The sequence below is a fragment of the Cololabis saira genome, chromosome 18 (assembly GCF_033807715.1).
Source record: "Cololabis saira isolate AMF1-May2022 chromosome 18, fColSai1.1, whole genome shotgun sequence".
Classification (NCBI taxonomy): Eukaryota; Metazoa; Chordata; class Actinopteri; order Beloniformes; family Belonidae; genus Cololabis; species Cololabis saira.
This window is the reverse complement of record NC_084604.1, coordinates 6,506,579-6,523,494: the sequence shown is the minus strand read 5'-3', so window position 1 is coordinate 6,523,494 and position 16,916 is coordinate 6,506,579. Positions and strand designations below refer to the sequence as shown.

Genomic DNA, 16,916 nt, shown 5'->3' with positions numbered 1-16,916 from the left:
ACGGCTGCGGCGTGTGCTCTGCGTTGGTGTGACGCAGAAGCATATTTCAGCCTTTACAGGGAAGATAAGTGGCTGGCGTTTCAGAAACTCCTTTTATAGGTTTCTCCAACGGCATCGTTTGTTTGTTTTCTGCACCAAACTGACAGAAAAGTGTGTTATCATGTATTATTTGCCCTGCTGTGGTCTTTCCTCATCACACTTCATGTGTACGACACGATAAGGTCCGTGTGGAATGAATCCTGTGATCACACTAAAGCAGGGATTGTCTACCGGTGGTCCGCGGCCCTCTGGTGGTCCGTGGCGGTATTGCAGGTGGTCCGTGAAATTGTAAATGGAAAACAATAATTTAAAATTAAAAAAAAATATATTTATTCTTTAGACTCAATTTATTTTCCATTTACTATTCATTTTTGTGAATAATTTACCCATCCAAATTATGTCAAATGAGTGAGTGTGAACTTTGTAATATTATGAGCCCTCTTGGCTTCCTATATGACTGTAAAAAAAATGTATGTAAATGAATGTAAAAAAAAAAAAAGAGCCGTGTTGGACCAAAAACACAAAAAACAAATATGTCTGGGGCCGCAAAAAATGTATAAAGTCTTGTATAAGCCTTAGAATGAAGGCAACACATGCTGCTTGTAGCTATATTAGTTATAACTGGGGGAAGATTTATTTTTTCATTATGCACTTCGAGAAAAAAGTCGAAATGTCGAGAAAAAAGTCGAAATGTCAAGATTAATGTTGAAGTACAATCTTGAAAAAAAGTCAAAATGTCGAGAAAAAAGTCGAAATGTCGAAAAAAAAGTCAAAATGTCGAGATTAAAAAGGAAAGGAAAAAAAGAGAAAAAAGAAAAAAAATAAGAAAAAAGAAAAAAAAAGAAGCAAAAAAAAGAGAAAAAAGAGGATGAGTTGGAGGCGGTCGCTGTCCCTTCCTACTCACTGAACTGGCTGGTGAGTTGTTTCTTAGAGAACAGGCTCTCCGGCCTCACGGTCCTCTTGAAGTGTCTCTGCAGGGTGGACAGGATGACGGCCTCCTCCTCAGGCTTCCTCACTCGTCCTGCCAGCAGCATGTACCCTGAGGAAGCAGGACACACTTTAAACAGACCTGAGCTGACACGGTGGCGGCGGCGGTTCTGGAGGGGGGTCTGCTGAGCTCACCATCGTCTGCTAGATGCTGCAGCCAGTCCCGAGATGTTTCAGCCTGCTCCTCCAGCCGGTAGCGGTCCGCCCAGCGGAACAGGTCTCTCAGTGTGATGAAGCCGTGTTTCCCCGCAAACACAGAAGATCCTTTACGTAGTGACTGTGTGAGGGGGGGGGGGGACAAACGTTTATTTGGTATCTGGTGTGAGGAAAGGCCGGTCAGTAAGAGCAGTGGGGGGGCCGGGCTACCTGCAGGTCCTGCATGACTCTGACCAGCTTGGAGCAGTAGGACGGGGGCAGGCTGCAGCGCTGGTGCAGGATGGTCTCCAGCTCCGCGCTGGGCAGCTCGTCGAAGTGCAGCTCCACGAAGCGGTTCCTGAAGGCCCTGGACAGAACCTGACGGAGAGAAGAGAAACCCCTTCAGACTGCTGCTGCACACCAGGAACCTCACACACAAGTAGGGCTGGGGATCCATTCAAATGTCAAGAATCGATTCGATTCTTAAGATTCAGAATCGATTATCAAGATTTGATTTGATTTGATTCTGATATTGATTTGGGTTAGTGTTATTAAAACTGTTTTTTGAGCTGTTGCATTAATTATATGCCTGTAGTTCTGCAAAATATTACTACTAGTATTATATTGAGATTAAACAGCAAGTATTGCAGCTAATGATGCTGTAAGGACCAATCAGCTCCCAGAATGCTGATAGAACTGCTTTCAGAAACATCGTGGGGGAGAATTACCAAACAGATCCAGGGAGGACACAGAGACGGATGAAATCGGTTTATTTTTTCCCACATTCCGTTTTTATTTGTTCCATTTTCGGTCTATTTTTGTTTTTAATTTTTGAGCATTTGGTTTTTAGCATTTTTTGCAAATGTAACCCCAAGACAGTATATAAAGTAATGAAATATAGACAATTTATACAATTATAACCTAACACTTTAATGTTTTCATACCTTTAAATATATTTAAAGGCAAAAACATGGCACTAGTTATTCTCGTGTCCAACAAAACATTCTTTTTTTGGGGATGAACAAAAAAAATAACCAAAAGTTGTAATGTAATGATGAAAAAAATAAATAAATACATAAATAAAAATAAAAAAAACACCAAAAAAATAAAAAAATAAAAACGATCTTTAATAATAATAATAATAATAATTCATTTTATTTGGAGGCGCCTTTCACGACACCCAAGGTCACCTTACAGAATAAAAACACAAGAAATACAATTAAAAATACAATAAACATCCATACAAGCAACAAGACAAATAATAAACAGTAGACAAACAAACTGGTGGGAAGTAGTGCGTGATGTCCGGTTATAGTGAATGGGCAAGTTTGAACAGGTGGGTTTTGAGTTGTGTTTTGAATGTGGTGATGGAGTCTATTTGTTTTATGTGTGGGGGGAGGGAGTTCCAGAGTCTGGGTGCCGAGCAGCTGAAAGCTCGGGCACCCATGCTGTTAAGGTGTGAGGTGGGAGTGTAAAGAAGTCCAGCAGAGGTTGAGCGGAGGGTGCGGGAGGGGGTGTAATCTTGCAATAGGTCACAGAGGTAAGTGGGGGCTAGGTTGTGAAGGGCTTTGTGGGTGAGGAGGAGGTTTTTGTAAATGATACGGTATTGGACTGGGAGCCAGTGGAGTTGGATGAGGACGGGGGTGATGTGATCAGATGACTTGGTGCGGGTGATGGTCCGGGCGGCCGAGTTCTGTATGAGTTGCAGTTTGTCGGTGAGTTTGGTTGGGAGGCCAGTGAGGAGGGCGTTGCAGTAATCAATACGGGATGTGATGAATGAGTGGACCAGGATTTCTGTGCTGGATTGGGACAGTACTGGACGGAGTCTGGAGATGTTGCGGAGGTGGAAGAAGGCAGTCCGGGTGATGTTATGGATGTGAGGTGCAAATGAAAGTGTGCTGTCCAAAATGACGCCGAGGCTCTTGACGTGGGGGGAAAAGGGTACCGGGAAGCCGTCGATGATGATGGGAGGGGCGGGAGAGGGTTGTGACTTGGTGAGGGTGGATTTGGAGCCGATGAGAAGAGCCTCAGTTTTATTGCCGTTGAGAGAAGAGCCTCAGTTTTATTGCCGTTGACTTTAGACATATGAATCGATTTTTAGGAATTAATATGAGAATCGATTTAGAATTGGGAAATCGATTTTTTTCAACACAGGCCTAAACTAACTCTTTTTAATCTGTACATGCTGCCCCTTGGGGACGTCATCAGGAGACACGGCATCAGCTTCCATAGCTACGCTGACGATACGCAACTGTACATCGCTGTGTCTCCTGATGACACTGGGCCAATCGATGCCCTTTTTAATTGTATTTTAGACATCAAGTCATGGATGGCAGCAAACTTCCTACAGCTCAACCAGGGCAAAACAGAGATTTTACTCATCGCTCCAGAGAGAGCGAGAGAAACTTTTACCAAAGTTACAGGATTTCGAACTCTCAAAATCAGTTAGAAATGTGGGCGTTCTCCAACAGTTGAAGATTGGATTAAAGTTGTTCAAGATATTTTTAAAATGGAGACGCTAACTTTTTTTTAAGACAGGAACAGAACAAGTTTGATAATCTCTGGGAAAACTGGATAAGCTTTATCACAACATCAAATTATATTACTGATTGATTGATACATAATTAAAACAAACCCCAGTTCCTAACTCCACTCACTTCAGTTCATCTGTTTGTTTTCATGTTTTCCTTCTTTTCTTTTCTTAATAAGAGTCATACTTGCATGCAATATTCTACTGTTTCACAATTATATGTTGTTTTATTATTGCCAGTACAGTTATCAACCAAGGGTTTTGTTCACAAATATATATGAAGGCCAAACAGTTTACATGAGGTAAAAGAAAGAATGAAGGAAGGAAAGGAGAAAACAAGGAAAGAATGTACGAGGGGAGAAAAGAAAGAAGGAAAGGAGTAAAGAAGGAAGGAAAGAAGGGAGGAAGGGAGAAAAGAGGAAGGGAGTAGGAAGGAAAGAGCAGGAGTAAGGAAGGACAGGAGAATGAGGTCATTTTGACCCAAAGACAGTACCAGGGTTAAACAGTCTGGGATCAAACTCCAACCTTTCTGCCCCCGTAGAGTCCAGGGGGGTTCTGGGTTGCAAACAGCATGAATCTGGGGTGAGCCTTGATCACTTCCTGCGTCTCGGCCACAAAAAGCTCCCGATTGTCATCCAACAATCTGTTGAGAGCCTCCAGCACGTCGGTGGGGGCCAGGTTCAGCTCGTCCAGGATGATCCAGTAGCCTTTCCTCATGGCATCGATCAGAACTCCTGGACATTTAAACAGAAACACGTCAGACAGAGGAGGAGGTGAAGTCCGGTTTAGGAATGAGCTGCTTATACATGTGCATTCAGCAGAGGTGGTAGTAACGAGTTACATTTACTCCGTTACATTTACTTGAGTAAGTTTTGGGAAATGTTGTACTTTTAGGAGTAGTTTTGAATCACTATACTTTTTACTTTTACTTGAGTAGATTTGTGAAGAAGAAACTGTTCCTCTTACTCCGCTACATTAGGCTACGTTGAGCTGTTACTTTTCTTTTATCCCTTTTATCCACGTACGCGTCAATCTCATGACATCACTGGGTGATTCTTTGGGAAAAATGTTTGTTTTTGCATGTTTTGTCACATTTACACAGACTCAAACACACACAGAGTTTCTATGAGTTCATGTTTGTTCTAGTTCTGGTTAAAAAAGAAAAGTACAAAGGCTTGAAATTTTGTGCTACTTATGCTTAATTTATTTTTTTATTTATTAAATTACTTGAATTTACTTTAAAATTATTTTAATTTAAGCTTTTTTTTATTAATTTTAATTTATTTTATTATTTTATTGATTTAATTTGCCTGAAGATGATTATTTTGTACTTTTGTCTGTTTGAATGGTTGTGTTAAAAAAATAAATCAGACGTTACTCAACAGTTACTCAGTACTTGATTAGTTTTTTCACCAAGTACTTTTTTACTTTTACTCAAGATATTATTTGCATGACTACTTTTTACTTCTACTTGAGTCATATTATTCTGAAGTAACAGTACTTTTACTTGAGTATAATTTTTGGCTCCTCTACCAGCTCTGGCATTCAGTACAATTAACTGTATTTTCCTCGGCAACATGAATACTCAGGAGAGATATTATTCAATTAATTCATTAGAAATAAGAAGGATATTCAATGATTCCCAAGGAGAACGTCAGGATTTTTTAATCCTGTGACACTGGTTCCTTGCTCATGTTATGTAAAAAAAAAAAAAACAGAACCAAACAAACAGAAGAAACATACATGCTGTATCAAAGTACAGCTCAGGCCTCGTTCACAGACTCAGCTCTAGTTAACTAGTCTAACTGACTAGGAATTGGGATTGATTCAAATATGGTGGCTGGTTGTTTTTCTTTACGCTTTAACATTACATCACCCACACACCCCGGGGGTTAAGACACAATAGACTGTTCTATAGCTGTATTTGGTGTCGTACCGCAGGACAGCTGCCCCACTCATGGCAGAAACATGACAGCCGTTGCCATGTTACCAGCTAGAAGGCTCATACTGCTTAAATGGAAAGACAGATCTCCTCAAACTTTCAGTCAACGGATCAGAATCTTCTGCACCATCTGACTTTAGAAAAGATCCGATATGTTACAAAAGGCTGTGGCCTCAACTTCTATTCTACAGGACTGTCTCAGAAAATTAGAATATTGTGATAAAGTTCTTTATTTTCTGTAATGCAATTAAAAAAACAAAAATGTCATACATTCTTGATTCATTACAAATCAACTGAAATATTGCAAGCCTTTTATTATTTTAATATTGCTGATTATGGCTTACAGTTTAAGATTAAGATTCCCAGAATATTCTAATTTTTTTAGATAGGATATTTGAGTTTTCTTAAACTGTAAGCCATGATCAGCAATATTAAAATAATAAAAGGCTTGAAATATTTCAGTTGATTTCTAATGAATCCAGAATGTATGACATTTTTGTGTTTGCATTACAGAAAATCACAATATTCTAATTTTCTGAGACACTCCTGTATATGGAAACCAGTTCTAGATCAGGTTGAAAAAATAGATACCTCAGACATTTCCAATGTATAGATATGACTAAGGATACCGATACTGGTATCGGGCCGATACTGCTCTCATATACTCGTACTCGCAAAAAATTCTCCGATACCAGGCACCGATACCACTGCATTGTTGTTGTTGTTACTGATGAGTGACTCTAGGGGGAGATGATGAGCTGCAGTCAGCGTGGTGGTGAGAAGAGAGTGATACATGAGTGAGACTGGCAGCGCCGTTTCAGACAACATAGCAACAATTAATGCAGCGGGACGTCAGCAGTGTGGACATATTTCAGAATAAGGGACAGAAGCAAGGCAGACTGAAGCTACTGCTGCTAAGGTGTCAAGAGGAGGGAAGGAGAATACGTTGTTTAATACCAGCATACAATACTGTACCAAATATTAATGTCCATGGACCACTGGTTCTTGGTAACTGTACCAAATATTAATGTCCATGGACCACTGGTTCTTGGTAACTGTACCAAATATTAATGTCCATGGACCACTGGTTCTTGGTAACTGTACCAAATATTAAAGTCCATGGACCACTGGTTCTTGGTAACTGTACCAAATATTAATGTCCATGGACCACTGGTTCTTGGTAACTGTACCAAATATTAATGTCCATGGACCACTGGTTCTTGGTAACTGTACCAAATATTAATGTCCATGGACCACTGGTTCTTGGGGTAACTGTACCAAATATTAATGTCCATGGACCACTGGTTCTTGGTAACTGTACCAAATATTAATGTCCATGGACCACTGGTTCTTGGGGTAACTGTACGGGTCACTGTCAAGTCCAACTGATGCTAATTTAACCCTTGTACTGTCTTCGGGTCAAAATGACCTAATTCCCCTGTTCCTTCTTTCCTCCTGCTCTCTCCTTCCTTCTCCCATCCTCTTTTTCTTTCTTTCTTTCTTTCTTTCTTTCTTTCTTTCTTTCTTTCTTTCTTTCTTTCTTTCTTTCTTTCTTTCTTTCTTTCTTTCTTTCTTTCTTTCTTTCTTTCTTTCTTTCTTTCTTTCTTTCTTTCTTTCTTTCTTTCTCTCTCTCCTTCCTTCCTTCCTTCCTTCCTTCCTTCCTTCCTTCCTTCCTTCCTTCCTTCCTTCCTTCCTTCCTTCCTTCCTTCCTTCCTTCCTTCCTTCCTTCCTTCCTTCCTTCCTTCCTTCCTTCCTTCCTTCCTTCCTTCCTTCCTTCCTTCCTTCCTTCCTTCCTTCCTTCCTTCCTTCCTTCCCCCGTAGACAGCACAAGGGTAAAGCTGATAATCATCTGTTATCCCGTCTTCTCCACTACTTTACAGCTGTTTTTGCAGCTGTTTTACCACTCAGTGCAGTAAGGGGGCTGGTCCAGTGGGGAAGTGACATCAATGCAGACCTTCTATAAAAATACTCTGAACTAAAGAAAGCCTGGCCTCTGCTACGGATGTGAAGCCGCTCGTACCCTCTCTGAACACCAGCTTGCCCCGCTGGTCTGAGGAGTAGCAGCCGATGTACTCCTGGATGTCCGTGTGCTCGTGGTTGTTGATCCTCATGCACTGGTTCCCCGTGGCCGCCGCCAGCCAGCGGATCAGGCTGGTTTTCCCCACCGACGTCTCCCCCTGGATCAGCACCGGGTGAGTCCTGCGGGTCAGAGCATTACAGAGAGAGGCTGATGGGAGGGCAGACGATCGACCGGTCATCAGCTCGTAACCGCCGTGTACCAGAGTGTACCAACCTAACCTAAAGGGATATTGAGTGAACAGAAGGGGCTGCTGGGTCATGGGCCGGCTGGTGCTCACACACACATAACTACACTGGGAGGCTGGGAGGTTGAGTCATTAAAACCCTTCTGCAAGCCAAATAAACTCATACAAAAACAGTTTTAACAATTCAATGACAAGTCTTATGACATTAATATTCTCCTTTTCCTTTTAACCCTTGTGCTGTCTTCGGTTCAAGGAAGGAGGAAGAGAAGAAGGGAGGAAGGAAGGAAGGAAGGAAGGAAGGAAGGAAGGAAGGAAGGAAGGAAGGAAGGAAGGAAGGAAGGAAGGAAGGAAGGAAGGAAGGAAGGAAGGAAGGAAGGAAGGAAGGAAGGAAAGAGAGAGCAGGAAAAAAGAAGGAAGGAAGGAAGGAAGGAAGGAAGGAAGGAAGGAAGGAAGGAAGGGAAGAAGGAAGGAAGGAAGGAGAGAGCAGGAAAGAAGGAAGGAAGGAGGGAAGAAGGAAGGAGAGAGCAGGAAAAAAGAAGGAAGGAAGGAAGGAAGGAAGGAAGGAGGAAGGGAAGAAGGAAGGAGAGAGCAGGAAAGAAGGAAGGAAGGAAGGAAGCAAGGAAGGAAGCAAGCAAGGAAGGAAGGAAGGAAAGAGGAAGGGAAGAAGGAAGGAAGGAAGGAAGGAAGGAAGGAAGGAAGGAAGGTAGGAAGGAAGGAAGGAAGGAAGAAAAGAAGGAAGGGAAGAAGGAAGGAAGGAAGGAGAGAGCAGGAAGAAAGAAGGAAGGAAGGAGGAAGGGAAGAAGGAAGGAGAAAGCAGGAAAGAAGGAAGGAAGGAAGCAAGGAAGGAAGGAAGGAAAGAGGAAGGGAAGAAGGAAGGAAGGAAGGAAGGAAGGAAGGAAGGAAGGAAGGAAGGAAGGAGAAAAAATAAGGAAGGAAGGAAGGAAGGAAGGAAGGAAGGAAGGAAGGAAGGAAGGAAGGAAGGAAGGAAGGAAGGAAGGAAGGAAGAAAAGAAGGAAGGGAAGAAGGAAGGAAGGAAGGAGAGAGCAGGAAAAACGAAGGAAGAAAGGAAGGAAGGAAGGAAGGAAGAAAAGAAGGAAGGGAAGAAGGAAGGAAGGAAAGAGAGAGCAGGAAAAAAGAAGGAAGGAAGGAAGGAAGGAAGGAAGGAAGGAAGGAAGAAGGAAGGAGAGAGCAGGAAAGAAGGAAGGAAGGAGGGAAGAAGGAAGGAGAGAGCAGGAAAAAAAGAAGGAAGGAAGGAAGGAAGGAAGGAAGGAAGGAAGGAAGGAAGGAAGGAAGGAGGAAGGGAAGAAGGAAGGAGAGAGCAGGAAAGAAGGAAGGAAGGAAGGAAGCAAGGAAGGAAGCAAGGAAGGAAGGAAGGAAGGGAAGAAGGAAGGAAAGAGCCGGAAAGAAGGAAGGAAGGAAGCAAGGAAGGAAGGAAGGAGAGAGCAGGAAAGAAGGAAGGAAGGAAGGAAGCAAGGAAGGAAGCAAGGAAGGAAGCAAGGAAGGAAGGAAGGAAGGAAGGAAGGAAGGAAGAAAAATAAGGAAGGAAGGGAGAAAAGAGGAAGGGAAGAAGGAAGGAAGGAAGGAAGGAAGGAAGGAAGGAAGGAAGGAAGGAAGGAAGGAAAGAAGGAAGGAGGAACGGAAGGAAGGAAGGAAGGAAGGAAGGAAGGAAGGAAGGAAGGAAGGAAAGAAGGAAGGAGGAACGGAAGGAAGGAAGGAAGGAAGGAAGGAAGGAAGGAAGGAAGGAAGGAAGGAAGGAAGGAAGGAAAGAAGGAAGGAGGAACGGAAGGAAGACAAGAGGAAGGGGAGAAGGAAGGGAAGAAGGAAGGAGAGAGCAGGAGGAAAGAAGGAACAGGAGAATGAGGTCATTCTGACCCAAAGACAGTACCAGGGTTAAACACATTAACCACAAAACTGGGAGAATAACTGCACTCTATTGGCTAAAATATACTAAATGGTACTGGGATACTTTTCCAATGGTGATATTGTTAACCCAGCTTGTATTCTACTCTGTCAGTCATCACGATACACACAGAAACCAGGTCCAGGTTGGGCCCGTCTGCAGAGAGAGCCCTGTCCTCAGGTTTTTCCAACACTCTGGGATCTATTTGTGGCTCAGTGGTTTGGACTGTCCTGAACGGAACCCTGAAAGGGACATAAAAGCTTCCTGTCTTGCAGGTCACTGACTGCACTGTTGACTCCTTTCCAAAGAGAAACCATTAGTGAACATGAAGAGCCAGACAGAGGACAGGACAGGCCGGGACGGTCCTCCTACCCTGCAGAGGCCACCCTGGTGAGGTCTCGGAGGTTGAGCTTGACGGAGCTGGTGAGGATGTATGTGGGGTCCAGGGCTGGCTCCATCTCCCCCTGGGGGACCCAGTAGCCCTCCAGCTGCACACAGGCCCGGCTGGACGGGGCCGGGATGGGCTGCAGGAAGCACAACAGTTGATTACAATATGAATGACAATTGATTCAATATTGACATTCAGTCAAACACTAAAGTTTCAAGAAATGGAGAGAAGCAAACCAAGTCAGAAAAAGCTCTAACCTGTTTGAGACACTTGGTGTTTCCCATCAGGATGTGCTGACACACCAGTTTCTGGACCAGAGGGTGAGAGCTCCTGTCCAGCTGGGTCAAGAAGCTCAGGCAGAAGCCCTGGGGGTGGAGGGGACGGACACATCAATACAATTACACTTATGGATAAAGAACAGGGGCTTCTCTCTCAGGTCATCAAACCTCCGTGACTACATTTACATGCAGTCAAAATTCGGGTTATTGCTAATATTCCGGTTACTGAAACATTCGGAATATTCCGTTTACATGGTAATTAATCATTGGGGATATCTGGATCAAACCAGCGACGCACGGAGAACATCATGATGTAATTAGCGTCATTTCCGCTTCCTCTTCATGTATCCAAATTCAAAACAAATGCTGCTTCGCGCAACTTTTCTCTCACCTTCTTGTAAATCTTCTATCCCGGTACTTTCTACCGTCTACAAATGCAGAAATGTTCATATCCTTCATTCCATTTATGAAGTGATTAGTCTCCTCCTGGTCTTGTTTCTCCGTGTTTATAAGAACTTCCTGGACTCAAAAGACCAGGATTCCTTGTGAACAGAGCATGAGCAGAAAACAAATTCATGTTCCGTTTGATGGGGATATCCCGTTGCATGCGGCTCTAGAGCCGCATGCAACTCTTTAGCGCCGCCCTAGTGGCTCCTGGAGCTTTTTCGAAAATGTTTGACATTTTTTTTTCCTTTTTTCTTCTTTTTTTCTCTTTTAATTGTTCTCTTTTTTTCCTTTGCTTTTTAATCTCGACATCTCAAATTTTTTCTCGACATTTCGACTTTTTTCTCGACATTTCGACTTTTTTCTCAACATTCCGACTTTTTTCTTGAGATTGTACTTCAACATTAATCTCGCCATTTTGACTTTTTTCTCGACATTTTGACTTTTCTCTTGAAATTTTGACTCTTTTCTCCACATTTCGCCTTTTTTCTCGACATTTCGCCTTTCACCATTTGCCTTCATTCTAAGGCTTATACAAGACTTTTCATTTTTTGCGGCTCCAGACATATTTGTTTTTTGTGTTTTTGGTCCAATATGGCTCTTTCAACTTTTTGGGTTGCCGACCCCTGCGTTAGACTATACATGACCGAATATTTGGGTTTTTAAAAGGAGTAACCCAGGGGCAAATTCGGTTATTCAAAGGAGTTATTTATGTTTACACGGCCGTGCAAAACCGGGTTATTGCTAATATTGGGGTTTTAAAAGGGTTATTGATGCATGGAATGGCAGTCAGTGATGTAACATAAAGGCGTCCCTCTCCAGCCCGGCGTCCTACCTCGTAGAGCGAGCGCTGCACGCTGTGACAGGGGTTTGATGCCACGTATTTCAGAGCCCGGCACAGAGTCCGGAGGCTGTAGTGGGGCCGGTGGCCCGTCCCGTCCACCAGCTGGGAGCTGGCGGCCTTACGCACCGCCAGGTAAAAGCTGCAGGGAGACACATTAGAGCCGGAATAAAGCAGCTTTTGGAGCATTTCCAAACAGAGTAAACTTACTCCTGCAGTGGAAACAGTACTACTCAGTAAGCATGGGGGGCGTTTGCTTAGATTTGGGTCTTAGATATGCAGACACACTTTCTCTGGAAAATGCAGTTTTTGTAACATGATTGGAGAATATCTGTAATCCAGCAAGTTAGGGTTAACATGGCCCTGGGTGATCAATAATATTCTGCTGACCTTATAATTCCAGAGATGATATTTCTGTGAGGATTCAAGCACTTGAGGTAGTCTGAGACGAGGATCCTCAGGTCTCCCTCGTTCTCCAGCTCGTCCACGTACAGCTCAGTAAACCTGGAAGATGCACAAACACAAACAGGTTCACATGTGAAGCGCGCTGCATTTAGAATACGTGTAATTCCCTGTGTGGAAGAAACACCACGGTGCCTACCGTTCCCAGGAAAAGAGTCCTTCACAAAACTAACCACTGGTGTAAACCATACCATTCTGGTTGCAGAGGAACTAAACATCAACATAAGCCAGCAGTGCCGGCACGTGTGTTTGACAAGCACCAAACCCAGTTTGTATCATTGATTTGGGAGTTTTCACCCCAACGTTTTGCCTCATGCGTTGGTTGAAGTCATCTGTTTTTGCATAAACTTTCAAGTAAAGCCCTGCGCGGGACTGTTTTCTTCAGCTCGCTCCCGCTGAATTTCTGACCATTACCACCATTTTTTTTTTTTTTTATTTATTTATGTTTTTGTTTTTTTTCAGTATTAGATTACAACTTTTGCTTTTTTTTTTGTTTATCCCCAAAAAAGGAATGTTTTGTTGGACACGAGAATAACTGGTGCCATGTTTTTGCCTTTAAATATGTTTAAAGGTATGAAAACATTAAAGTGTTAGGTTATAATTGCATAAATTGTCTATATTTCTTTACTTTATATACTGTCTTGGGGTTACATTTGCAAAAAATGCTAAAAACCAAATTCTCAAAAATTAAAAACCAAAATAGACCAAAAATGGAACAAATAAAAACGGAATGTGGGAAAAAATAAAACCGATTTGATCCGTCTCTGTTTCCTCCCTGGATCTGTTTGATAATTGTGACCCACGATGTTTCTGAAAGCAGTTCTATCAGCATTCTGGGAGCTGATTGGTCCTTACAGCATCATTAGCTGCAATACTTGCTGTTGAATCTCAATATAATACTAGTAGTAATATTTTGCAGAACTACAGTCATATAATTCATGCAACAGCTCAAAAAACAGTTTTAATAACAGTAACCCAAATCAATATCGGAATCGAATCAAATCTTGATAATCGATTCTGAATCTTAAGAATCGGAATCGAATCGGTTCTTGATATTTGAAATCGATCCCCACCCATAGTCCCAATCCCTCGTCTCTCTCTCAAGATGCTCCACAGACACTAAACACAGTTTCTCCAAATATCTGACCTGCCTTGTCTTTGTTTTGTAAAGACCTTGTTTGAGATTATTTTCTACATCATTGTTTTCCATCTTGTCGCTAGACTACATCCCGATCCTGCAGTGTTTTTTTAGCCGCACGCAGCAAAGTTCAAACCTCCTGCTCCCGCCAGATCTGCGTTGGTTCCCGCGGGACCCGGGGGGACCCGATCCCAACGCAGCCCTCGACTTTCAAGCACCAGCGTAAACTAAGAGGAACATTCATGGATCAGTCTGTCACGGTTCCCTTGAGGTGGAGATTTGAGCTTCGTCTCACCTGTTCCTGAGACCCAGAGGAAGGTTCCTCTTCCCGACATCCGTGGCTGGATTCATGCAAGCAAAGAGACGGAAGTCAGGGTGCCGGACCAGGGGCTCTGTTGAAGAAACCACAAAACACATCACGTCAGTCTAATCAACATAGGCAGTGATAGTTAAAAGCTAAATCCATATACGAGGAAGCAGGGTGGGGGATGGAAGGTGTATTTAAAAAAAAAAGTTCCACTAATGCACATCCCAACCCAGCCTGGTGAGTAAAAGCAGCTCTCACCAGTGTCCCCACGATCCAGCAGCACCAGAGATCCTCCACTTCCTTCCAGGAGTCCACTCAGACACTCCAGGGTCTCGGCTGCCGCCAGGTTGATCTCGTCCAGCAGGATCCAGTGGCCCTTCTTCACCGCCTGAGCCAGAGTCCCCTGAGGAACACAAAGGTCAGAGCAGCTGAGCACGTGGACGCATGAACGGGGCGAGCACACATCCGCACGTAGTTTCTGATGTCCTTACTTCCACAAAAGCAAACAGCATGGCCGTCTCACAGGCCTGGATCTGCTGCTGGGTTTGACTCAGCTTCAGAGCCAGCACCTCCCACTGCTCCCGCAGCAACACCACTGCACGAGAAAGAGAAGAAGAAGTCAGGATTTCATCACACCACAAGCACAAGTTCGCTCATCAATGTTTCATCTGCTACTACGTACCATTGGATTTCTCCTGCAGCTCCTTGGTGAGAGCAGACTTGCAGACGTGGTCCATGAGCTTGAGCAGGTCCTGCCAGCGCTTCCCCCTGAAGCAGGTCTGCACGTGGCCCAGGAAGGTCAGGTTCTGCTTCCTGGAGTACGTCTGGGAGAACAGGTCCTCGAAGGCCTCGCGCAGCGGGAGCAGGATCTGCTTGGTGTCCACGGGTTTGTATCTGCAAGAGACAACGGCTGTGAAAAACACACGTGCCCTCCCCCAGCACACACCAGACCACACGAGTGCTGCTCTGGCACCACAAAAAGGGCTGGAATTTAAAAAAATTAACAATTTGGGGGTGTACAAGCATCATGTGCAAAGGTTAGTGCTTTTGCACCATCATCTTGTCATGGAAAAACAACAATAGACAAGATTAATAACAGGTTGTCGGTATTCTTCTCCAACTCAAGTTTAGCAATATTTAGTACGGTGGCCGAGACCCGCCATTGCTGAAAATAAAAGTAACGCCGCAAACAGAAACAAACGCCGCTGCAAATTAAAGAAACGCTTTGCAAATAAAATAAAATGCCACTGCAAATAAAAGAAACGCTGCAAATAAAAAAGCGAAGTGAATTCCCGGTGAGAGGAGAAGAACTTCTGTTGTGGCTTTTTTTATTTGCGTCATTTTTTTATTTTATTTGCAGCAGGGTTTATTTATATTTTCAGCGTTTCTTTTATTTGCAGCGGCGTTTCTTTTTGTTTGCAGCGTTTCTTTTATTTGCAGTGGCGTTTGTTTCTGTTTGCAGCGTTACTTTTATTTTCAGCAATGGCGGGTCTCGGCCACCGTAATTTAACGCTCTTCTCAAAAACAATACTTAAACCAACCAACAATTATTAGGACCTTTAACTTATAAAGAACCAAGCAAGGTGAGGCAGCGTTCAGTTATTCTGCTCCTCACCGGTGGAACAAACTTCCTGTAGACCTGAGGTCTGCTCCAACTGTAGATCCTTTAAATCAGGCCTAAAAACATTACTGTTTATTCAAGCGTACTCCTAAATTAAATACTTGCTGTACTCTACTGCCCTTGTTTTTAACAACTTGTGCTTTTTATTATTTTACCTCTTTTCTTATCATTTTATTTCATTTTATTTGTTATTTACTGTTTAATTGTGTCTTGCTGCTTTTAATGTTGATGTAAAGCACTTTGAATTACCGTGTGTTGAATTGTGCTATACAAAAAAACTTGCCTTGCCTATTTACCTGAATTTCATTACTGCCATTACTTTCTGTATTTTTTTAAGTTCCTGTTAACACCTTTAACCACTAAAGAACATGAGATATGAACCAGAAATATATACGTTAACAATTTAACAGACCCCCATACACATGCAAGTCTTCGTCATGATGTTGTTTCTTTTCGATGCTGAGGTATTTTTTGCACCTTGACACTGTGTATTTATACACAGTGTGCAGATCCTTTTTTCCCTCCTCTATCCCAGTGTTACTCTCATTTGGAAAAATGTGCGCCTTATAACAACTATGTCGCCAACGGTGTTAACTGTATTCAAATGTTGTCATTAAAGTCTGATTCTGAGTAGTATGAACACTCAAATCTGGCCCAGATGGGATTTTTTTAATCATTTTATCTGGGCCACTCCCATATGTGGTTCTGAATCAGACCCAAGCCTGATTTTTTTTCAATGCGGCCGCAGTGTGAATCTGGACATTTGTCACTATTTATCCCTGCCGTAGTTCCAATCGTTGGCTTTGCCCTCTTTCTTATTGTTCTTCTGCCCGTGCGGGTCAGTTCTGAACTACAAACAGTTCACACTGGAATCTGATATAGGCCACGTTTTAAAAGATGATGTGAACAGCCAAACAAAAAAAATCGTATCTGAGGAAAATATCCAATTGGAGCTTTAAGACTTGCAGTGTCTTAATGCTTCACTACTTCTCCGGGACATTTCAGACTTAAATTATCTCCACAAAATCCAATATGAGTGTTTATCTGGATATAGTTGGTGTCACTCACCCTCCAAGCAGATCGGCGGTGTCACTTTGCTGGTTCATGTTCACGACCCGCAACCTGTGCCCTGCATTCAACAAAGAGGAACATTTCAACCTCAAGCCGTCACAGGTGGAACGCTGAGGTGGAGGTGGAGCCGGGTATTTACAAAAACAGATATTTCCCCCTCTACGTTTAAAAAAATATCCTCGTTTACGAGAACCTGCATAAATATGCTGTTAAGGTGCTATGAGCATCCATACCTGCAGAAGCGTAAAGTCATGCTAGCTAATCAGAATCCTGGAAAAAAAACGTCAACAAATGACACGTGTGAAGCCTGAATAATATGGTTCCGCGTTAAATCGACGGCGTAGCCTACATACGGTGCGGGTCGCCGCGTACCCTACGCCGTAGACTCTGCGTTGGTGTAACACGGAACCATAAATCAGCCTTGACTGAGAAGTTACTTCCAAGACGGAACGACAGTCTTTCGTTTGGAGTGACAGAGAAGTGGAGTTACTTTTAAGTGTGACGTTAGAATATAAAACAGGTAAAATACCAGAAAATATTGACGGTGGCCAAACAAATTGTAAACACAG

At 43.0% G+C, this 16,916-nt stretch overlaps 1 protein-coding gene across 1 annotated transcript in view; it reads right to left on the bottom strand.

Annotated features, from left to right (window-relative positions):
- The window catches only part of mdn1 (midasin AAA ATPase 1), a 133,672-nt gene that overhangs the window by 84,595 nt on the left and 32,161 nt on the right, over positions 1-16,916 (bottom strand). Inside the window, exons 15-28 of the mRNA XM_061707359.1 lie at positions 16,345-16,405; positions 14,338-14,549; positions 14,147-14,250; positions 13,914-14,058; positions 13,644-13,740; positions 12,139-12,252; positions 11,743-11,890; positions 10,443-10,550; positions 10,170-10,321; positions 7,654-7,832; positions 4,217-4,425; positions 1,393-1,539; positions 1,162-1,303; positions 944-1,078 (exon numbers count right to left, since the gene is read on the bottom strand). Coding sequence (XP_061563343.1) covers positions 944-1,078; positions 1,162-1,303; positions 1,393-1,539; positions 4,217-4,425; positions 7,654-7,832; positions 10,170-10,321; positions 10,443-10,550; positions 11,743-11,890; positions 12,139-12,252; positions 13,644-13,740; positions 13,914-14,058; positions 14,147-14,250; positions 14,338-14,549; positions 16,345-16,405 — 1,953 coding nt within the window. The remainder of the gene's footprint in view (positions 1-943; positions 1,079-1,161; positions 1,304-1,392; positions 1,540-4,216; positions 4,426-7,653; positions 7,833-10,169; positions 10,322-10,442; positions 10,551-11,742; positions 11,891-12,138; positions 12,253-13,643; positions 13,741-13,913; positions 14,059-14,146; positions 14,251-14,337; positions 14,550-16,344; positions 16,406-16,916) is intronic.